At 21.9% G+C, this 24,720-nt stretch overlaps 2 protein-coding genes, 1 non-coding gene and 1 further gene across 4 annotated transcripts; 1 reads left to right on the forward strand and 3 right to left on the reverse strand.

The window, feature by feature from the left end:
- Positions 1 to 1,117: 1,117 nt before the first annotated feature.
- Bm824 (Uncharacterized protein) lies at positions 1,118 to 1,258 on the reverse strand (the record flags this gene model as incomplete). The annotated part of the gene is made up of 1 exon (XM_043081220.1): positions 1,118 to 1,258. A coding segment is annotated over one exon (141 nt), but the record flags the coding sequence as incomplete, so codon positions are not given.
- Positions 1,259 to 7,728: 6,470 nt separating this feature from the next.
- Bm15933 lies at positions 7,729 to 7,780 on the reverse strand. Its single transcript, XR_006228039.1, has one exon. The product of XR_006228039.1 is annotated as a pre-microRNA Bm15933 (primary transcript).
- Positions 7,781 to 11,840: 4,060 nt separating this feature from the next.
- On the forward strand, positions 11,841 to 17,805 carry Bm9755 (Uncharacterized protein; the record flags this gene model as incomplete). The annotated part of the gene is made up of 7 exons (XM_043081221.1): positions 11,841 to 11,954; positions 13,038 to 13,195; positions 15,480 to 15,677; positions 16,043 to 16,253; positions 16,459 to 16,616; positions 17,367 to 17,489; positions 17,706 to 17,805. The coding sequence occupies 7 exons, from the start codon at positions 11,841 to 11,843 to the stop codon at positions 17,803 to 17,805; spliced, it is 1,062 nt and encodes a 353-aa protein (XP_042937155.1).
- Positions 17,806 to 24,162: 6,357 nt separating this feature from the next.
- Positions 24,163 to 24,235, reverse strand: Bm14587. Its single transcript has one exon. It is a non-coding gene; the product is annotated as a tRNA-Arg (tRNA).
- Between the last annotated feature and the right edge of the window lie 485 nt (positions 24,236 to 24,720).

The following is a 24,720-nucleotide window of genomic DNA, read 5'->3' on the forward strand; positions in this document are numbered from 1 at the left end:
TGCTAAAATATAACACGTTGAGATTTTTTTTTTTTTTTCATTTTTTGTTTTTTAATTTTTAATCTTTTATTAATTTTTAAATTGATCATATTGTATTAAATCTTCTTTTCATGTATTATTTACTTGATTTTTATTAAATATGATTTAAGTTCAATAATTTTATAATTGATAAAAAATAATTTTATAATTATAATTGATATCTTTACAGATAAATTTTAATAAATTTAAAGTAATACTATTTCTTCTACAGCGGCCAAAAGCGCTTCATAAAATAATTCATAACGAACAAAAGCGCCTACTATAATACTTTCTTTGTTATGCATTTTTTTTCAATGCTTATTAATAATAATAAGAAAATAATTTATCTGCTAATTTCTTTTAATTCTATTATATTAATTTATTTATGTTTTTTTTTTTAATTTTAATTTTTGCAATAAATTATTTTCAACTTTAAAATTTTAACTATATTTTTAAAAAAGTTTGCTGTGAAAATATAATGAATTTATTTATTTATTTTTTGTTTTTTTGAAAAAAGTGAAACAAAAATAATGAAAAGTATTTTTTATTCAAAAGGAATCAATTTTTTAAAATTAATTAAAGGTCAAAGAAAAAAGGAAAAAAAAAATGGATGAAAATAATTTTTGAAATAGAAGCAAAATAGATGATAGACTTTAAGAATGTAATAAATTTTATATTAGTAAAGTATGCATTAATTTTATTCCATTCAATTTATCTGTTTGTTTCGGTGAATCAATCATTTAGCTAAGGTAAAAATATTATTTATTTATTTAAGTAGAATAAATATCAAATTGGAATTTAAAATGATGAACGATTAATAATTCTTTTTCTTCAATAATTCTATCAATAAATCAAACATTTTTCAAGTTTGTTAAAATTGAATTTTTATGATAAGCAAATTAAATTTCAATTTGAAATTCAAAAAATAATTCAAAAAAAAATTCAAAAAAAATAATTCAAAAAAAAAAAATTCAAAAAAAATAATTTCAATTTGAAACTCAAAAAATAAAAATAAGTGTAAATAATTTGTAATATTTAACATTGCATAGGACATAATGGTAGGAGTAAAGTAAATAATAAAAAAACCAAAAATGCTAACAACCTTAAAAGCTAATGATAATAATGTTATTTGAGTAAACAAATTCATGACATACACATACACACATACACACACACATACACACATACATACACACATACACACACACACACATACACACATACATACATACACATTCATATGTAATTATGTCACACCTTAATCAATCACACTTTTCAACCAATTACAGTAATTTCGTTTGCATTAAGAAGTAGTTTTAAGCTAGATAGCTCTAAATTAAATAGATACTATCTAAAGCTAGCATATACTTTGATAGTAGTAAGTGCAAGTAAGAGTTAATAAGTAAATATTAGTCTATCATATACTTAGGTATACTTATAACAAATAATACTAATAATCCTTAAATCATTATTGATGGATAATATTGCAAAATAGCAATAAAATTTAAAAAAGAAAAAATTTTTTAGAAAAAAAATATAAATTTATTTTATAATACTTTGCTTATCAATTTACTTTTATTTCTTTTTTTGTCGATTACTTATAATACATGCATAAGTTGACAAAAAATTTTAAATTTAGAAATGATTAAAGACTTAAAAATTGACCAATTTATATTATTGTTGGATATTGTTTACTTTTTATCTTATAGTAAACATTATGCTAATATGAACTAATTTTATAATTTTATTATATTCTCTTTTACTTTATTCATACAAAATAACTTTTTAGCAAAAAATAATTTTCTCATTAACTGTAGCAAAATTTAAATTATCATAGATGGTTACATTTTTTAAGAATAAAGATGGAGAAAAAAAAAAAAAAAAATAGAATGAAAAGTGTTTTCTTTTTTTTTTCTTTTTTTTTGGATGAATTTTTATTGCCTATTTACACCATAACTTTGTTGCTATTGATGAGAATTTTGCGAAGTAATAAGTACCCTACACCTGTTGCGTAGAACAACCACCTGATCGGATTTGTACCTTTCTACTACTTTCGGGGTAACAAATAATTACAGACTTGTTAACGACAAACCATTCATATCTATTCAAATGTTCTCCTTTTTTCTTATTTTTTCCTCTCTCTTTCTCTCTCTCTCTCTCTCTCTCTCTCCCTCTCTTTGTAAAATGATAAATAGATAGATAACATTTGATAATATTATCAAGATTTAGAAGAGTTAAAATTTTTTGCTTGTTAATTGTTTATTAAAATTTTCAAAATATTGTCAAGAAATTTTCCATTCTTTGATAATTTAATTATTTCAAATTTTAAAAAATGTGATTTTTTCTTTTTTCTTTTTTTTTTTTTTTTTTGAATTTTTTTGATAATTTATTAAATTTCAAAAATTATGTCTGAAAATTTTTGATTGCTCTTTTCATTTCTTTCTTCCACTTTTTTTTTTGATATTTAAATGCTAGCAATTATCTTTTGCAGCAATCAAAATTTTTAACTCTATTAAAAGTTAGAATTATCATAAAGGAATTTCTAGCACTTTTAAAAGAGGACAATAAAAGAAAGAAAAGAGAGGGAAAGGATGAGATGGGGCTAATTTATCCTTTAATTATTTTTGACACTATCGTATGATTTACCCTTTCTCTGTTATACCATATGGCATAATTTTATGCATATTACTATTCGCTTCTTAACTATTATTTAGTGTGAAATTTCAGTTGAAAATTGGTTTATGAGAAGGTCAGCAAAGTAAATTACTACTTTTTAGAGTTCGTAAAGAATAATAAAAGATATCATAGTGATAGACCAGTATAATCATTGTATCACAATTTCTTTCAAGATGAATTTCTCAAATGATGAATTTAAATAATTGCATTTTATAAGTTTTTCTTATATAGTTATATTTTACATTAATATGTATTTAATTTTTCTTATCATAGTTATTATTTTGACTTTACTATTACAATTGTTGTTCATATGTTGTTATTATCACAAATATTATTTTCTGTTAATAAAAGATATATCACTTTAATATCATAGTGATAGACCAGTATAATCATTGTATCACAATTTCTTTCAAGATGAATTTCTCAAATGATGAATTTAAATAATTGCATTTTATAAGTTTTTCTTATCATAGTTATTATTTTGACTTTACTATTACAATTGTTGTTCATATGTTGTTATTATCACAAATATTATTTTCTGTTAATAAAAGATATATCACTTTAATATCATAGTGATAGACCAGTATAATCATTGTATCATAATTTCTTTTCAGGCTTCTCAGATGATAATTTTAAATAATTATTATATATGTCAGTTTTAAATTGACTATGATCAAAAGTATTCTCAATTTGATCGTGTTAGAAATATTATTATTTATGTTTATTTATTTATCTTATTGTTAAGAGAGAAATATTTGTTCATTTGTTTCTATCTTTTAAGGTAGGCAATTCATATCTACCATATCTACCATAATCTACCCAAGAAGATATTTGGGGAACTCTGAATTAATAATATATGATGAAAAAAAAAACTCTATTCATAGTCATTATTTAAGTTTAACTTTTGTATTGCTCATTTTATGATTATTCTTATCACTAATGCTGCAGCTATTTGCTACTTTTAATTTTACTAACACAATTGTTGCTTATATCTTATCATTGTTATCATAATTATTATTAATATTTTGTTTATTTATTGTTATGTATAATCATTATCGTCATAACAGTTCATTTTTTTTTTTTTCAGTTTAAAATGTAAATATTTAAAGCGATGAAAGTTTTTCTTTTTTATTTTTTTTTAAAAATTAATCACAATGTTAATTATAATAAAATTATCCTCAATGAGTGCAATTAATGTGAAATGAACTGAAATTAGATTTAAATCAATCAGCAATAGACAAATAAATAAACATCCAATAGCAAATCACTGTATCATATTACCTTCAATCATCCTTTTTCAGTTAATGGATAATACTGAATGTCATCGTATCATTATTACAAAGTAATAAATCTTTCAGTACAAAGTAGAATATAAGATATGTCAGTTTTAAATTGACTATGATCAAAAGTATTCTCAATTTGGTCGAGTTAGAAATATTATTATTTATGTTACAAACATATATCTTATTATTAAGAGAGAAATATTTGTTCATTTATTTCTCTCTTTTAAGATAGGCAATTTATATCTACCATATCTACCATAATCTACCCAAGAAGATATTTGGGTAACTCTGAATTAGTAATATATGATGAGAAAAACTCTATTCATAGTCATTTATTTAACTTCAACTTTAGTATTGCTTATTTTAAGAAATTTTTTTTTTTTTTTTTTTTTGTATTGTTCAGGAAAATTTGTTTGTTTAGTTTATGAATTGAACATAATATACATTTGCAGAAATTATATATTCAAGGAAAAGATAGAAATGAAAATAATTTATTCATGTTAGCATATTTATGAACAGTTATAAGTGACCTTTTAATGAACTATAATTGGTCTTCTTCTGTTTTTATGATAATTAGATGAGTGTCATATTCAGACGGTGTCTCTTTTAATCATTCTCTTCTATCTTTTTTTTTTTTATTGTGAATGTATTATTTTCTTTTTTTTTTTTTTTTCTCGTCAATTTTTTATTTATGGTTCATTGCATTTGATGAGTGCTAATATCAGGAAAGATTATAATCGAACACAATATTATCATGAAATATTATTTTTTTTTTATGCAGCTTATTTGCTTTCCATCATCATATAATCATTCTTTTTTTTTCATAATAAGAAAGAAAATGAATGACATATGACCTTTGAACTGCTAGAAGTAATATTTGATAATCCTTTCTTTCTTTTTTTTTTTTTTGTATTATAACCGGATTAAGATTATTTCTTGTTATTTTGTTTGACAAAAATCTTTTCCATTTATTACCACTTGAAAATTATTAAAATGATATTAGATTATAATTATTATTTTTTTATTATTAAGAGGACTATTTGTCGAGAGAATATAATTCATATTCCTAACATTTGCTGCAATTTTTTTTTTTTTTTGAAAAAACAATAATTTGAAAATGTGTGCATCTTCGATTCTTACTGATTGTTTATGCAAATTTGCTAATTTTCAATATATTTTGCAGTTATTCATTCATATAAATTAGCATTTTTTTTTTTTTTTTTTTTGCTTTATTCCTTGTCTGAATGCTATTTTCAGTTTATTTTTCACAGAATTTCTTTTCATTACCGTAAATTAAACTAAAATTCAATGTATAGTTGTAGTTATCATTGATAATTATTTTAAAGACAGAAAAAAAAAAATTAAATTGGATATAAAATTAGCACAGTTTTGTATTTTAAACTAGTATAATTAAACTAGATTTTATTAAGAATTTAGTTAAATTAGATTTCATTAAGGATTTATTCTGTTTTATAATTCTATTTCGCATTACTTTATTGTATTCAGTTCAATTCCCAATCCTATATTTAAACTAAATTCAATGCTATAGTTTATTTCAAACTATTCAATTAAATTTTTTTTTTTTTTTTTTTAATTTCTGCTCTATTTTAATTTTTATTATAAATTTTTATTATTTTTATTATTTCATCTTCTATTCAATGCATACTTACTGCTTAACTAAAACAGATTATCCTTTTTAAGATTTGACTAATTCCTAATTAATTGCTCACCTGTTCTCCTGGAATTATTCTATCTCTTTCCTATTGTTTGTGTATTTTAGCTGATTTACCTGACGGAGCGCTATTTCACCGCATTCTATGCGCTTAAAGCATCATTTGTGATCGAATTGATTGATTGATTGATTGATATTTGAAGAGAATCCAAGTGTATCATTGTAAATTGATATTCTTATTGTTCAGAATAATAACAATAATAATAATTTATTATTACTTTTACTCTTTTAATAATATTAAATTTCAAAATTGTTTCATTTAATAAATTTTGACAATGGTACTTAAATTTTACTAAATTTATTCATTTATTTGTTTACTCAGTATTTATTATATGATCTAATTTCTCATAGATATAAATTTTCCACGAATATTAGCTTATTTACTATCTTACTAGCTTATTTACACAATTACAGTTATAGTAAAATGACATAGAATTTATTCATCTAAATCAATTATCAATTTTTCTATGATAAATAATCACTTAGTTTATATATCATTTTTAATTATTAAATTGAAATAATTAACAAATCATACTAATTAACCAATAATTACCACTATTATTTACATATTTCATATCATAGTTTACTATTCTTTGAGAATGATAAAGCTTACTTCTCATAAATAATTATTGTTACAATACCAAAATAATTCTTATTCATTCTCGATTTGCTATTTATTATAATATTTTGAAATATCTAACATTTTTGAAGAAACATTTTGAAAAATTAACAATGAAATATATAAATTGATATTTTGTGTGATATATGATAATTTCAATAATGTGATATGATACTTTTTGATTTTCATGACAATTAATAATAGAAAAGATAACAATCTGTGATCTTTTCTAATCACTTAATTAATTTAATATTAAACAAATCACAAATAAACTTTTTGAAAGAAATTCATCAAAATGTTTAAAATGGTTCAAATTTATTTATCATTTATAATTTTCATATAATCAAATTTCAAAATATACCATAAAATTATAAAGTAATTTTGTGTCAAAAATGAGCAAATAAAATTTAACACTGAAATGACATTTATTTTTACAAATAATTATTTTCATACATACTAAAATGTTTAAGTACTAGCAAAAATTTGTTCTAATTTCATTTTTGAATTTTTTTTTTTTTTTTTTTCAAAAAGATTTTAACAAAGAAATGATGACAAATGTTAGCTCCACTATGCTTTCTTCATAAATTCTTCATTAGAAAACGAAAATTTTTTCTTTTGAAAAGCATAGATGACAATAAAGAGCCTAAACTAGGCCAAGATTTATGGCTAATAATTTAACTTGCAATCCTTTTTTTAAACGAATCAAATTCTTTCAGTTTTTCTCTTTTGTTCAAACTTTTTTTTTTTTTTTCTTTTTATTGAATTCACAACCATTATTACTTCAACAACCTTTCAATTAAGATACAATTTTCAAAAAGAAAAAAGAAAAACTCTTGGGAATTGTTAAGAAAGAATTGTGCAAAAAAATATTTTTTGAGTGTTTGAAATTCTAAATAAGTGTAAAATAATTTTTACACACCTTTTTTTCTTTTTTTTTTTTTTATCAATTTTACATCCAAAAAATTTTCAAAAATCCATTTGTGAATGAAAGAAATGACAAAAATCTTAAAAAGATAAAATATTTATAATTTTTAAAATATTGTTAGTTACTTTTTTTTCTCGCATAGTAGCAGTGATTGGAAAAATTTCTTTCAGATTTTTAAATTTTTTGTAATAATTTTTTTTTCCTAATAATTCTATTTTTAATTTTGATAAAATTTATTTAGTAAGATAAATGCTAGCAAACGAATGCTAATGAAATCGAAATTCGTCCATATTTTAAAGAAATTGAACTGAAATGGTACTGAAAGATTTGAAGTACCATTTTTGGACAAAGCACTTCTGCCTAGTCTACTTGAGACACTAGCATGTCACTCGTTGTAATGAGGGAAAGAATAATCTTATGACAGATGTTTAACAAATGAATTAGTGCTCTTGAAAATTGTCTTGATGTGTTTGCTTACATAACCTGAATAACACTTCCGGTTCCGGAAGTGTTATTCAGGTTATGCCTCATCTTGGCATTTTTCTTTTCCGGCCAAATTTTTTTTGTTTTTTTTTTTTTTTTTTTACCTTTATTTTCTCTTATCAAATATTAGCTAAGCTAATAATTTAATTGCGATTATGAGATAATACGATATAATTATTTAAATTTCGCTTTCTTTTTTTTTTTGTGAATTAGAATTTCTTATTTTGAAAATTTTCAATTTATTAAATTTGCTGCTGAATCAGCTGGCTTCAAAAAATTTGAAATATTTTTACCATTTTTTTTCTCTTTCTTTGAATTATTCTATGAAATATTTTGCAAATTACTGATTAGATAGAATGAATTTACAAAAATAGCTATTTATCAAATCAGTATTACCAATTAAGCAGAATTTTATTTTATTAAATTACTTCTGTTTGTAAAAATATTTCATACTTTTTCTCATTTTTCTTACTTACTTTTTCATTCTGATAGCAAAAAAAAAGGAAACGAAATCTTCCATTTAAATTGTTCTAACCAAAAAACAAAATAAAATAAAATGTATTTTTGACGATAAGTATCGATAATCTTTGCATTTATACTTTTACTACTTGATTAAAATACTTATTAAGCATTTTATGACAGATATCGTTTTGATCTTTTTTCTTTTTTTTTCATTCAACAAAAAATTTTTTTAATTTCTTTTTTCTTTGTCTCATTTAATTCATTCATTTTTATCAATTGTCTTTCTAATTTTTAAATTTTTTTCTAAATTTGAATGTAACACAATTTGCGATAAGCAAAAATGAAAGGAAAATTTTGCATTGCTAACAATTGATAAGAACTGATAATAGCTGATTATTTCATGATACTTATCTTCTTAAAAGCTTTAGCATAGATATCATAAATATTTTTAAGTGTTGCACTGATTTAATTATTAAATTATGTAAAATATAAAATTAATAAAAATATGCTAATGTAGCGTCAATTTTAACAAGTTTACTTTAGAAAAGTATTGTAAGTTAGGTAAATTTTTTTATTACAAAAGTATTGATGAGTAAATTAACTAGCAAAAATTTTATCATTTCTTAAAAAATAAAATAAAACAGTTAAAATTGACAAAATTAGTTCTGACAATTGCGCCCAACTTCCGTATCATTTGTCACAATGAAATTTCTTTACCAATTAATTATTTCATTTATTATCACAAAAATTCCTTTTCTACTATTACACAAAAATGATTCGAAATTGTTTGTTCGTTCGTTCTTTTTTATCAATTACCATTTTTAATTGTATAAAGCACAATTTTATAGTTTTCATTCTTTAATTCGTTTATGTTTTTTTTTTTTTTTTTTCAAGACTTTTAAATTTAAAATTTTCAAATTTCAATTATTTGTTTTTTTTTTCTAAGCATATTTAAATTTGATAACTAAAATATATCCATTGAAAGTTTCATATATTAGTGTAAAAGATTATTTCTCAAATAAACTTTAGCAATAAATTCAAATGAAATTTTCTTTTTTTGTAAATTTCAAATTGACGAAGATACTTTTGATATAAATATTTGATAAATCGTGAAGTGATTTTTTTTTTAAGTGTCAAATTTGTTTATTATGCAAAATAAATATATAATTCAAAAATGGTAGGGAAAAAAAAAAAACAAATTTCAAATGATAAATGATTGATGAATTCAGTTGCTAAAAGTTAATTGAATAGTTTACACATTTTGCGCCTTCATTAACGCTGATTTGTTAGAATTCTTATGTAAATCATTAATCCAAATTCAATTACTATGTTAAATTTAAGTAATACAGAATTTTGGAATTATTAACTGCTTAATCTAACATTTCAATAAATCAAATAATATATAACTAATAAGTATAAATAGTTAATTCTATCTTTAATATTATTTTAAATTAGTATAAATCTGAGTTAGTATAATTTTAAAGTTAAATTCTCAAAAATACCAAAAAAAAAAAAATGATTCATCTTCATTTTTATTTTATAATTTATTTTATATCAAATTAATTATTTTATTTTATATCAAATTAATTTTTACAAACTAACTATTGTATCTTAAATTTTTTATTTTATATCAAATTAGTTTTGCAAACTAATTTTTGTATCTTAAAAATTTTCCGTTAAATAATTCTATTCAAATCTAATAATAAATAACAATGTTTTTTTTTTTTTTTAAAAAAAAAAAAAAAAAAAAGAATGCTAAATGATACAAATTGCTAATGCATGCATCTGCATGCATTTAGGTTTGCTTGAAATACCATAAATGATTTATTTAAAAAAAAAAAAAAAGAGAAAAATTCCATTTCAAATTGAATTCCCAAATGATTCACCGGGAAAAATTGATACTCTTTTGCTAGATAGCTCTACATAAATAGTAACTAACGAATAAATTTTTACTCTTTTCATATTTTTCATTTTGATATTTATGCAAAAAAAAAAAAAATAAATAAAATTTTAGTAAGGCTGTTAGCAAATGATAAATTTTATTTATTTTCTGTTAAGCTTAGCAAAACTTAGCAAAGCTTACGTCATTTATGTCATTTGTCAACCCAACATTAATCATTTTAGGATGAGATTACAATTTGTAAATTGAGCAATGCTAATCATTAAGTAATAAAAAAAAAAAAATATTTAAAGTATAAATAAGCTATTATCATATTAATTAAATTTTAAACAAATAAATGTGAATGTTTTGAAATTTTAGCAAATTAGTATAAATATTTAGCTAATGAAGCATTTTGCATATTCTTTCTTTGTTTTTTTTTTTTTTTTAAATAAAAGTTTTTATGCTACTTTTTTTTTTCTCAATTCTTTAGCAATGAAAAGAAAAAAAAACATTTTTTAGTTTTAATTTTGAAATTTTATGAAAAAAAAAATATTTTAGAATGTTAAATTAACAATGTTTCTAAGCTTAAAATTGTTAGCTTAATTTTTTTTTAAATTTGATTTATCTATTAAATCTATTTGGATGAAAGAGAAAAATAAATATAGAAAATGATGATAAGGCTAATCTTTGGAGCAAGCCTAAACATCAAACAAAATTATCACTGATTAAATTACAATCCGATTTTCATTTCTTTCTTCATTTCATTCTCCGTACTTCTCTCTCTCTCTCTCTTTCGTTCCCTTTCCCTCTCTCTCTCTCTCTCTCTCCTTCACCATTTCCGAAATCTTAGCCAAGCCAATTCTGTCTTCACTGAAAACGGTTCATTAGCCCAGTCCTATTAGCTTGGCTGTCCCAATCACAAAATTGTTTAACCCTTGGATCGCTATTAATAATACTTTTTCTCTTCCGTTGAAATTACTCATCGAAATTTGCTTGTCTATTTGTCGCCTATTTTGGCTAACTTTTCACTATTTTAATAAACCAAATTAAACGATTGACAATTTTCTTTTTTTTTTTTTTCACAAAAAAATTTTTTTGTGAAATTAAACTTTTTTTTATTAATTAATGTAAAAGTTAAACAAAAAAAAAAAAAAAAAAGAAAATGTAAAAAAGAAATACTAAAAATGCTAATTGAAATTCGATTAAAGCGCATATTGCTAATAAAAGCTAAGCTAATTTGGTCATCAATTTAGTCGTTTAATTTTTTTTTTTTTTTTAAAAACTAAATTTTAGAAAAAAAATTCTAAATTTCTATAATATAAATTTTATAGTGGTAGAATGTGAATGAAATATTTAATGCGTAATTCTAAATAACATTCTTAAAAAAGTCAAATAATAAAAAAATTTTGAATTGATGAAAATTTTTGTAAAATTTTAGAAGAAATTTGTTTACACTAAATAAATGATATCAAATTTTGAATTAAATCAAAGAAAGAAAATAAATTTGATTTTATTGAATAATTTATTTTTACATTTCCATTTTTTCTTGTTTCTTTATTTTTGGAATAAAATAATTGAATTAACTTTTTTTTTTTAAATTAAAATTATAACAGATTTTTCATATAATTATATTTTTTTTAAATTTATATATTTACTATGCAATTATCGTATATTTGCATTTATCATCTAATTAATTAAATTTTAATTAATTGATAAAGTTATTGCAGCGATAGAGGAATGTTTACTATTATTATTTTGTGATGGAATGTGAATGCATATCACCGCCACCGGAATTTGATATTCCATCACCGCCGGATCCGTCATTGATATGGCATTTGCTTTCTGATGAATTTGTTACTGATGAATTTACACAGGTTTTTTTCAACTTTTTTTTTTTTTTTTTTTAAAACTTATTAAATTACCAAAAAGTTATCAAAGTTTTTTTTTTTTGTTTGTTTGTAAACTATCAAATATCGAACATAAATAATTTGGTATAATGAATTTATTGTTGTTTAAATTAGTAAACATTAAAATTTTTCATTAATAAAATTGTTAAAAATTCATTTTATTATAAGAGTATGAATAATTAAAAATTACATTTGTAATATTTATTATTGAATAATATATAAAGTAAAAAGCATTTCTTTCTTATTCTTTAAATATTTTCAATGTTTTTTTTTTATGATTAATCAAAAAGAAAAAGAAAAAATCTTAGAAATTGTATAAAAAAGAAAAAATGGAATTAGTAGGCTTAGAAAAAATTATTAAAAAAAAAAAAAAGAAATGGGCATATGTTATTTTTAAAAAAAAAAAAAATTGAAGAAAAAAATGATTAGAATTAAATATGTATATGTAAATTAACATCTGCATATTATTATTATTATTTTTTTAAACTAATTTGCTATGTAAAAATATTAGATAATAAAGTTAATGAAAAAAAAAAAGTATTAAATGAAAATTGTTGTATAATAGTTGCAAAATAAATGTTGCATATTGAAAATAATAAATTTAATAAAATAATAAAAAAAAAAAATATAAAAATATTGTAAAAAATTATTTTTTTCGAAATTAGAAATTTGAGTGATAAAAATTTAGTTTTTTTTTTTTAAAAAACTTTTTAAACTATTAAATTTAAATGACAAAAATAGGAAATGAATTAAGTAAAATAATGTGTAAAATGACAAAAAAAAAAACTTAGTTTTTTCTCAAATTTGAAAATTTGAATGACAAGAATTTGATAAATTTTTTTTTTTTTTTAAATTTAGAAATTAAATGATAAAAGTGAAGTAGATTAAATAAAATATTAATAAAAGAAATATAAAAATATAAGAAAAAAAATCTAGTTTTTTTTTTTTTTTTTGAATTTAAACATTTGAATAATAAGAATAAAATGAATTAAATTTAAAATATAACCAAAAGATAAAAAACTAAAAAATTTTTCAATTACTAATTTTTAGATTCAACAATGTGATGCTAATGAAAAAATACAAACACAAAGTGAAGTGTCACTGATATTTTCAAATTTATCAAATTATCTCTTATATGCCTTATTTGCATCCGGTGTGCTAATTTCTGCTGCCTTATTAGTTATTATTATTTGCATTCGAATACGAAGGTTTGATTAAATTTTATCAAATTATTTCAATTTTTTTTTATTATTTGTAAAATTTATTTAAAATTAATTACCAAAAAATTTTTTTTATAAGAATTTTCACCAAAAACAACAAAAAAAAAAGGAAAGAAAAAAAGGACAATTATGAAAAATTATTTAATAATAAATAGTAGAATTGATTAGAGTTAAAAATGTATAAAAATTTACAAAAACAAAAAAAAAAAAAAAAAAAAACAAAAATTTTTTAGACGAATTTATGTAAAAAAAGAAAAAAAGACAATTATGAAAAATTATTTACATAAAAGAATGATTTAACAATAAATATAAAAGTTAATTAAAATTGTGTAAGCAAATAAAAATTATCCATTTCTTATTTTTTAATTCTATTACAAGCATCGTTGATGTGCTATTTTAGCTTTAATTTATCACTTGTCTTAATTTATATTTGCTAATTATCAAATTTTGGCTAATTAATGAGAAGTGATTAGGTAGTCAATTCTTATTACCATCTATTTACCATATCAATAAATCATATTTGCGTGCTTCTGCTATTTTTATTGTTATTGTTTGTTGTTGTTGTTGTTGTTGTTGTTGTTATTTGGGTTTGCCCATATATATTTTACCCGATACTGATCCATATGCTTTCTTGATTTATGGACAATGATGAATGATGTGTATCATCGAGAAGAGAGATGGTTTATTTATCATCATCCAATGTCACCAATTCTCCCAAACTGTAATATAATATAAATATTAGTCACTTATCAGTATAATTTTATCTATCATACATTAATGTTATCACTTATCAAAAAACAAAAAAAAAAAAAAAAAATTAATAAATGATTTAACATTTTGTTTTTTTTTTAAAAAAACAAAAAATTAAAAATATATTGAAGAAGAATTAAAAAAATACAAAATTTTTCAAACAATTTCAACTTTCGTAAAATTTCAAAGAATTTTTTTTTTTTAAAAATGTATTGAAAATGAAGTAATTGCCATTTAAATTATTGAAAAGTAATTGTTACTAAATTTGCCTTTCATAAATATGTAATTATCATTTAAATAATCAATAAATAAGTCAATCTAAAAAGATATTCCAGCCAAAAAATGCAATTGAAAATATGCCAAATGCAGAAAGAAGCGGAAATGTCTGGCATGCATTTTCGCATCTTATTTCATTTTCATTTTTAAAGCACAGTTTTCTTTTTTTTGCTATTCAATTAATTTCGTTGTGACATTACAAATTCATACTAAAATGTTTGAGCAATCAAATTTGCTAACAATTTACATTCAGAAGCATATCGAATTTTTTTCTTTTTTTTTTTTTGGAAATGATTTTATTTTGGTTTGCTTTTAATAAGATGATCTCTGATCTGTGTAGCTCTAATAGCATGACCTTTGATCTGTTTAGCATTAATAAGATGACCTTTGATCTGTGTAACATTACAATAATTAGAATAAAATATATCTGAGCTAATTTATTTTAGCAGTTTTAATATTATTTTTTTGATAGCATTCATCAAAAAAATTTTGTGAAATATTTCACTATTAACCTATTCAATAATTTGATCTATCTTTCCCAATTTTAGATCATTTCCTAATTAATTACTCATTTAGAGGAAACAAATTCAAGTACTCTTTATTAAGTAACTCATATGCATACATTTTATTTTGTAATTAGCTTATTTGAATGAGTTCAAATTGTTGTTATTGAAAAATTCTTGCATGCAACATGCATGTAACATTAAATATTCGTGCTGCATGATGAAAATGCATTTTATTTTGCAATTTATAAAATATTGAAAAAGTAGTTAATTCATAAATTTAAAAATGGTTACTTTTCTCGTTTACCATTAAATTCTATCCTAAAAATGTCGATTTAAATTTAAAACTATGTTTTGTTTAATTTTTATATATTTAAGAAAACAAAATGATAAATCGATTTTTTTTTTCCTTATCAATTCATTTCATTCATTATTTGGAGTAATTTTATTACTTCCTCTTTTAGTTTTGAGAAAAAGATTATTATCAAAAAAAAAAAAAAAAAAAATGAAAAAAAGAATTGAAAAATATTTTAGATCTATTTTTTTCTCGCATCAATAATTAGGTGAATTATAAATTTTCAAAATGGATGAATAAAATAAAATATTGAATTAATAGTTAGTTTATAATGATAATTTTATTAAAAGAAATAATCAAAATTTTAAAGTTTAATTATATTTTTTAATAATTATGAAGAAAACAGCAATTATTTAACTTTCATTTTTCTTTTTTTTTTTTTTTTTAGGTTTAATCGAAATGGACGAGCAAAAATGAAACGAAAAACGGAATTTTCGGCAGATATAATATTGAATAGCAGCGATTGGCCATATACCACAACAATTCATGATAGTAATTCAGTGATAAATGGTGATTTATTATACGGGTCCACTGAGAATAATTTTATGAAGCATAAAGCTATTCGGGTCACTTCAAATTCGCTAAGGTTAACCTTTAAATGATCAATTTTATCAATCGATTGATTAATTTATGAATGTGAAATATTTAAACTTTTATTAATGCATTTCGATTATAATGAGAATAACCTTTTAATGAATATTAGATGTTTAACAGTTTCAATCATTTTGCTTTAACTAAGTGATAATTAAGTTTTTTTTTTTGGTTTAATTTAAATTTGACAAATTTTATCGATTATCATTTTTAATTGAGATTTTTTTTTTTTTCAATCACTCTACCATCAACTAAATGATGATTAAGCTTTTTTTTTTTTTTTTTTTTTTGGTTTAATTTAAATTTGATAAGCTTTATCGATTATTCTTTTTTAATCGAGATTTTTTTTTTCTCTTGTAGGAGTTATCCGTGTCATTTAAATAAATTATCAACAAATTCGATGAGAAATTCATCGCTTCAGTCCGGACCGGTATTCCGGCTTCGTGGATCAACAGACGGTTACAGTACCATTGGAAGATTATATGAAGAAATTCCGGGAAATGAAATTTTCAATTCCGTACATGGTATAAAACATTCGGAAAACTCTCTAGCATATGTATCAAGACGAGAAGTATGAACTTTTGACCTCAATTATATTTGTTTTACAAAAATTTTTTTTCTTTACTTATTTTAAGTAACTTTTTTCTTTACTGTTTTGAATAGTTCGAAAAATCATTTTGAGAAGCAAAAATTTTCTAAATTAAATAAAATTGAAAATTTGGTTTCTTTTTTTTTTTTGAGTTTAATTACGATTTATTTTAATTATCAGTTTTCAGTTACTTAGTGGTTTGACATCAGTGCGAAGGCCACCACCAACATGTCGTCCACCGCCACCACCATCTCAGCATTCTCCGCTTAGTCTAGACTCATCCGGAAATTCAGCGGAAAAGGAACATGAAGAGCATGATGTAATGCCTGTTTCATCTCCGAAACGGTAAAAATTTTTTCATATTTAAATCTTTTTTTTTAAGTATTATGTGACAGTGAAAAAAATTTCGCTTCTTTTTCATTCTTTAATTCATAAAGATACTATAAATTTTTATTATATATATATATTTTTTTTTTCTGAAATATAACGGATTTATTTGTAACTAAATCAAAACTGTTAATTTTATTAGAAGTTATTTTATTTTATTTCTAACAGATTCAAAAAATAAAAATTTTAATTTAAAAGCTAAAGTTGAAATAATTAATATTGAAAAATAGACACAAAAAGAGGTATAATATATCAGTTTATTAAAAAAAAAAAAGTGATGTAACAATGATTTTACGTATAAATTTGAGTGAAAGTGTAAATTATTAATGTATTTTATATTTAATGAAATTTTATTAAATCAAAAATACATCTTATTTATAATTAAAAATGATAAAAAAGTGATTTTTTATAAATTTATAATGCAAAATTTATAATATTTTAATAAATTATTGAAGTACATTAAAATTTAATCGCAGATAAAATTGTTAATTAATTGAATTTATAATGCAAAATTACAAAGTTATATTTATATTATCATATTTATATTATCATATTTTTATTTTTTAAATTGAAAAAACTTTTTCTTTTCTCTTTTTTTTTTTTTTTTTTATTTATTCTTTTGTAGATGTAAAATTATGAAAATATTGTTGAATTTTTTGTACTAACTAATTTAAATTAACTATTACTGATAAGGATGTAAAATTTCAGTTTGACAGATGATGAAAAATCTCGAAATTCGGGTAATTCAGGTGACAATGGACATGAAAGTGGTTATGGTACTGCACCAAGTAGGTCGTGGAATAGTCCGCTGATAATGCATCAGCAAAAACGGTACTAAATTTATTTTAATGAGAAAAATCATTTTTAATTAACTGTTAAATTAATAGAGAAAAAATGTTAAACGAATATAACATTAATCTTTAGATCAAAAATTTCGATAAATTTTCGATGATAATAAATATCAAATTCAATTTCTTATATCTAATTTCATTTTTTTTTTTTTTTTTTTGATGATTAAATTTGCATTTAAATATTGAAATATTTCAGAATGATAATGAAAGAATCAGATGATGCATTTCATCGTCAAACACCGCTAACTATTTATGCTTATCGTAGTAGCAATACTCATCCAATAACTTATGTTTAATTTATTGTTTATACAATTATTTATTATTTGAATTGTATTTTTACATCATTTATTTTTCATTTCAAATTTTACAATTAACTTTGTATCAGTGTAGAATTAATAATGTTAAAGCATTCATTTTCATTATTTTTTTTTTTTTCAAAAATTTCAAAATTTTGATGGAATAAAATTTGACAAATAATAAAAATAAAATTTCTTTTTTTTTTTTGTCCATTTGTTGATAGAATTCAGTGTATGATTTCTTTTTTCTGTAAGTAATAAAACGTTGATGATTTGAAATTCTGTTGAAATATCTATTTTACAAAAAATTTACAGTAATTTTCATCGAGACAATTGTGTCAACCATTCCTGGTGACAGACAATGTTGTCACCGTTGAGAAGCAATGATGTGATAAATTTTCAATCACTCATAATTAACATTACATTAATTTTATAAAGCTATAAATTGTTCAAAATGAAATATAAAGTAATGTTTATTACTTAATGTCACAGCTGCTGTAGTCTATTTAGAATATAAATTAAATTAACTCTTTCAATTTCATTTCGAATATAATCAGAAAAATCATATAGAATTAAAAGTAAAACATTGAAATATTCAAATTTCAAGCAGATATTCAAATATAAAAGTTATAAAAGTAAAACATGAAATCTTGATCTATTAAATAATAATATATCACAATGAGTGACAATTATATGTGACATTTTTCAATCTACTTTTCAATCGCACATTTTAGATTCATCATTGAATCAGTGATAAGAGTGAATGAAATTATCATTAGATGTTGGATTAGAAATGATAAAGATTTTGGATTTTGGGGAAATATTTGAGAGATTTTGGGGGAATATTTGAGAGATTTTGGGGGAATATTTAGGAGATTAAATAATTGAAATAAATGTAAAACATTTTATTTTTCCTTACTGCTTTAAATGAATTCAGTTTTAAATTCAAAAGCATTAGATAAGGAATTATCAATAGAATTATCATGGAAGAACTTGAAATAAAATAGCAATATAAGAAAGTATTAATATATTTAAATTAAAGTTTTTCTTTTTCTGAGCAAACTTGTAATCATTTAAGTGATAATAAATCATTGTAAATCATATTATTATAGTGAATCATTGAAGTGATAATATGTTCAGATCAAAGTTTCCTTTTTGGTCAAATTTTGCGATCATATAAGTGATAATAAATTACTATAATATATATTTTATATTATTTTAGTGAATGATAAATGTTCTAAATTGAATTACAAATGTTTTTCAAATTTTTGAATTTGCAAATTTTAGTGCTTAAATATTAAAGTTAAATGAAGAAAAAAAAAAGAAGAAAAAGCTATTCCTTGCTAATTAATAGAATAATTTATTATTTATTCTTAAGATAGAATTGTTAACATTCATAGGAAATATACTATTATCAAATATTCTAGTCTATAATTGATTAAAATTATCATGCTAATATGCTTGAGATATGATAAGATAAGTATACTCATGTAAAATGTATTAGACTTAAAATTTTTTAAGCAAATTTTTAATTATCATAATTTAAATGATTATATGTACATATATAAATCAATTGATATGATAAATATTGGCATTCATAGAAAATAAAAAATAACAATTGGCTTATCATATGATAAATATGTAAATAATGATAAATCTGACATTCATAGAAATAAATTTAAAAAAAAATATAAATTAGAAAATATCAATTAAAATTATCAATTAGCAAATGTAAAATATCGATTAGAAGTTTGTTGACATTTCTTTGAAAGTTAACTTATAACTCTAAAAATTGTAAAATTAATTAGCACTTCTCATTCTTACGCTTAAAACGTGAAGCGTTTAATTTTTGTAAGCGTATAATTTCAATAAAAATTTATAATATTAATATATCAAGAAAAAATTTTTATTCCTATATGAAATAATTTAATGGAAAAGAAGTTAGCATCTTATTATCATATTTAAAGGAGTCTAAATAAGTTGATAGAAATTTAAATTCTTTCTCTTATAATTTCTTTTTTTTTTTTTGTACTTACGTCGAGAAATTAAGGGAGAGAGAGAGAGAGAGAGAGAGAGAGAGAGGGAGATAAAAAGAAAGAAAAACCATTGAAGTATTTCAATTTTTGCTTTAATTTTTTTTTTTTTCACAATCATATGATTTTCAAATCTATAATTAGTTCCATTAATTGATAAATTGTAAAAAAAAAAAAAAAAAAAAAAAAAAAAAGTTATAAGAAAATTGTTTAGAAAAAAGAAAATTTTTTTGAAAACAAAAATCATTGAAAACATTTAAAATCAATTATTTAAAAATAAAATAAATAATAAATGTTAGTGTCATTTCTGTACAAAATTTCATTCCCTTTTTATCTCTTTTCTCAAATATCCTAAAATCATTCAACAAAATGAATTCATTGATTTATGATGGAAAACGAGCTCTCCTTTCTTATGAAAAAGAAAGAAGAGATGATAAAATTTAGTTCATTTGAACATTTAATATCAAACTTTTGCTACCATTTAATTAATGACTAATTTAGAGAGAGAAACTTAAGAAATTAGATAATCCGATGTTAAAATCTGTCAAAATTAAACATTTGTGGTTGAATAAGGTATTACATATTCATTAATGATAATAATGATGTTGATAATGATAATGATAATGATAAAATATGAACAAGTAGAGAAAGAATCACCCCCCATTTAAATTTCACTACATTTGTCAACAAAATTTTCAAAAGAAGAACTATTGCATCAGCTCTTTTTGATAATTTGATTAAATCGTTATGATAAAAATTTAATTTTTTTTTTTTTCTAACATAATACTAAGGTTTATTTTAATTTAGAACTGAATTAAACAAGTTTAATTAGTAATATTATGTAGTATTATTATATTCATTACTTAACTTTTTTTTTTTTTAATAAAATATTTTTAATTTCATGGATATTTCAAAATTTCACCATTTGCATTTCCCCACAGTATGCAATTTGGATAAAAAAAAAAAAAAAATTAATCTAATAGAAAAATCCAATTAATATTCAATGTGACATTTTCTGTTTTCATAAACAGCGATTTGTCATCAAAAAATTTTGGAACATTGTTTGTTTATTATCGTTATTAGAATCAAACAAAATGTGTAAATACATTATTAGAGAAGGCAATTTATCATTTTGAATTATTTTAAAAATAGCTATCAATTATGAGAAAGAAGTAATTATTTCTAACATGCAAATAAAGAAACATTTTCTTTTCTTTTAAAATTGAAATAAAATATTTTAAAATGAATAAATTTTTTTTTTTAGAAAAATTTTGTTCTCATCTGAAAATGCAGAAAAAACAAAAAGTTACATTTATCATTTATATCAATTTACCAATTTATCAATTTATTGTCAACAAATTATCAATTTATCAATTTATCAGTCACTTATATCAATTTATTGAATTTGCTGCTTGCTTTATTGCTAATTGTTATTTGCATTTATTGGTCAGTTAATTAGTTAGTGGCATATAATGACATAATGTACTATTCGGCATTTCCAGCCAAAAAATTACATTCCTGCAAAATTCATCAAATAATAAAGTGAAAAAAAAAATGATTGGTACCATAAATAACATTGGTACCATGTGAACATTCATATTTAATTTTGCATATTCTTTCTCTCTTTCTCTCTCTCTCTCTCTCTCTCTTCTCTCCAATATTTGCTCCAATGAGATTTTGTTTTAAAAACTGCAAATATATGAGAATTAGATGTCGCATGTCGTAGACAATGTCACGTGATTCCTAAACGATCGAACTAACGTGTCACATCAGCCACTATGCTATCATGTCCTTTTATTTATCTCTAAATCTAAATAACACAGATTTTGTTGCTATATTTAAAACAAACATAGAAAATTGGGATAAATTTAATAAACTATATTTTGAGATAACTACTTAGCACAATTAATTAATTAATTGCTTCCTTCAGTATGTGAAACACAAGTCATCAAAATAGATTCAGTGTTATCAGAAAAGAAAGAGCAGTGATAGATATATTTTATTTTGTTAATTAAATTATCAAATGCTATTGGATTCTCATAAATTACGGGAAGCAGAATCTATTATCATAAAGCCAAGTGAAATCTTGTCAAAAAAAAAAAAAAAAAGAAAAAATTATTTATCGTTTTTATAATAGAAATTAAATTGAATACAAGTAACATACATTCAAAAGTTTTTTTTTCGAAAATGTGAATGAAAAATTTTTACGAATGGTTGTATTACAGTGCACCAACCGTCACCAACAAGATAAACCCTTATGCACTGGCAAGATTGGTAACAAATTATTCAAATACTGATAATAATGAACATGGTGATTTGTAGGTTCAATAGAGACACCGACTGCAAGTAGGAAAAATTGTATCACTGATTCTGCAAGATGAAAAATATATTTGTAATTCAAGGAAGTTTGGTCCTTTACCTTTTATAGTTTGGAGATTCCGAATTTCAGGGTAACTGTTTCCTTCTTCATTTGAAATCCGCAAATCATAAAAGTGGAGAGATATAGCATCTTGTCCAGTTAACTAATCAAGTCCAACTATCCTATAAAGTGGGAAACAATGAGACCCAATTTGAGAAAAGTTTTAAAAGAAGTGAGGATCGAAAGTAACAATAACATTCCCAACAAATTTGTATATCATAATTGTAGTCCGATAAGTAAATCGATCATTTTCAGAAGGGAGAGTCAAGCGAACTGTTTCTAAGGAAATTTTAACTGAACTATGACCTTTCATAATGCAGAACCAGAAAGAAGATTAAAAAGCCATTTCAACAGAGAGATAAAATAAAATGTTATGATTACAGACACACATATTAACTTGGTTTGTAGTACAAAAAATTACAAAATTATTCAAATGAAAGAAAAAAAAAACATTTAAAATTGCTGAAAATCTTTTCTCTATTTTGCAAGACAAACAGTGAGTGAATACACCAAATCCCGAAAAGACCCCTGAAATGAACGAACAATCCGGAAACGAAAGATACCAGTGTGGACTGGTCATTCAAAAAAACCTAAGTATTACAAAGAAGGTGAAAAAGGCAAGTGAATAGAAGAAGAAAAAATACTGAGCTGAAAATTGGCAAATAAAAGATACTTTGCACAAAAAAAAGAAAAAAAAAAAAAAAGCTTAAGAGATGATAACAACGGGCATAAACATTGATCGATTGAGAAATTCCGGGAAAGTATTACTATAACAATGATACTTCTCGCAACACAACCATTAAAATTACGTACGAAAGGAAATACAAGAAAAAAAGTGCAGAAAAGAGGAATTACCATTCAGAGAAATAAAGAAATTGTACAAAGTATAAAAGTGGAAATTTAGGGTTGGCAGCATCGTAAGATGCAGAAGGCAAGAAGATATTTATAACAAGAGAATTAAATAAAGGCATTTCAAGAAATCGATAAGGTATAATCGTACTGTTAGATTTCAAAATGCAACAATAAACACCGACTTAACCTGTCGAAGATGATATTAGTACTCGAATCTGAATTTAATTAATATTAAGCATCTACGTCTGAATTCAAATATATATGTGTTATCAAAATTTCCCCCTCTTCAACATCCAAATTTCATGTATCACTACTTCTGCACTCTTTATACTTTCCTGTTATTCTCTTCTTCCAAAAAAAGAAAAAAAAAAAAAAGGGTAAATACCTCTATTTTACTTTCTACATCTTTTAGAACTATGCAATGCTAATTTTTTAAATTAAAAAATTTTTTCTATCAAACTGCTTTATCTTTTAAAAGTACTTCAATAAATCGATTTCATTATTTTATAATAATAAAGGTAATAATAAATAATAACAAAAGTAATAATAATTTATAATAATAAAAGTAATAATAACATTGAAATAAAAAGTTTTTTTATTCATTTCGAAATTATCCAGCAATTTTTTGTTTTTTTTTTAAATCACTTTGTTCAAATGAAAAAAAAAAAATTTTTGATTTCATTCTTTGATATTCAGAAAAGCAAATTTAAACATGAATTAAACCAATCATTTTATTCCATCTTTTAACATTTTTATGACTAAAATTTTTACTCCATTATTTGTATTAAAATAAAAATCATAAATGAATCGTTAACAACAAGCATTTACTTAATTAAGGATTAATCTTAATTTCAAACTATTTTAGACAATTTAAAATAATAAAATTCGTTTAACTCATAAATTAATCTATCAAATACAGTAGTGCATACACTTTTTTAAAATCTTTTTCATTTCATTTAGCAATTTCTCTCGGTTTATCGAAACAAAAACACTAGTAGTATTCTCCAACAATCCAAATACAAAAGCTCAAAATTCCCACAAAAGATGTGGTAACGACCTCGGCAGGAGTCGAACCTGCAATCTTCGGTTCCGTAGACCGACGCGTTATCCATTGCGCCACGAGGCCCGTGCAAACATTAGTTAAAATATTCCAATTATCTTGAAATATTTGTTGATCTTCGATGATGAGTAATCGATTATTGTCATTGAGATAATCCATTCTTTAGTCGTAAGACGTTGTTGTTGCATAGTGTACTGTTACGTGACGTCAGAGCTGCGTTATTTTGTAGTTCCTGAAATATAGACCAGTTCTAGGTGTATGTGCACTCTATTGAATTGGTAAGTTTCGCGTCCGTTGCGCTTTGTACTTCATCAATTTCTATCCTTTGCAATATTTTATCATGTTTAGTCTTAGACTTGAATAAATTCACCTTTATTTCTAATTAGTATTATATGTTAATTTTGTTAACTTAAATATATTTAATTATAATTGGAAAAAAATTTTTTTTTTTTAAATAAGTAAACAAAACATTATAATTGTTAGAATATATCATATGTTTTTTTTTTTTTTTTCTTTTTTTTTTTTTTTTTTGTATTTGTCCTTATTATGCC

The sequence above is a fragment of the Brugia malayi genome (genome assembly GCF_000002995.4).
Source record: "Brugia malayi strain FR3 genome assembly, contig: Bm_v4_Chr4_scaffold_001, whole genome shotgun sequence".
Taxonomy (NCBI): domain Eukaryota; kingdom Metazoa; phylum Nematoda; class Chromadorea; order Rhabditida; family Onchocercidae; genus Brugia; species Brugia malayi.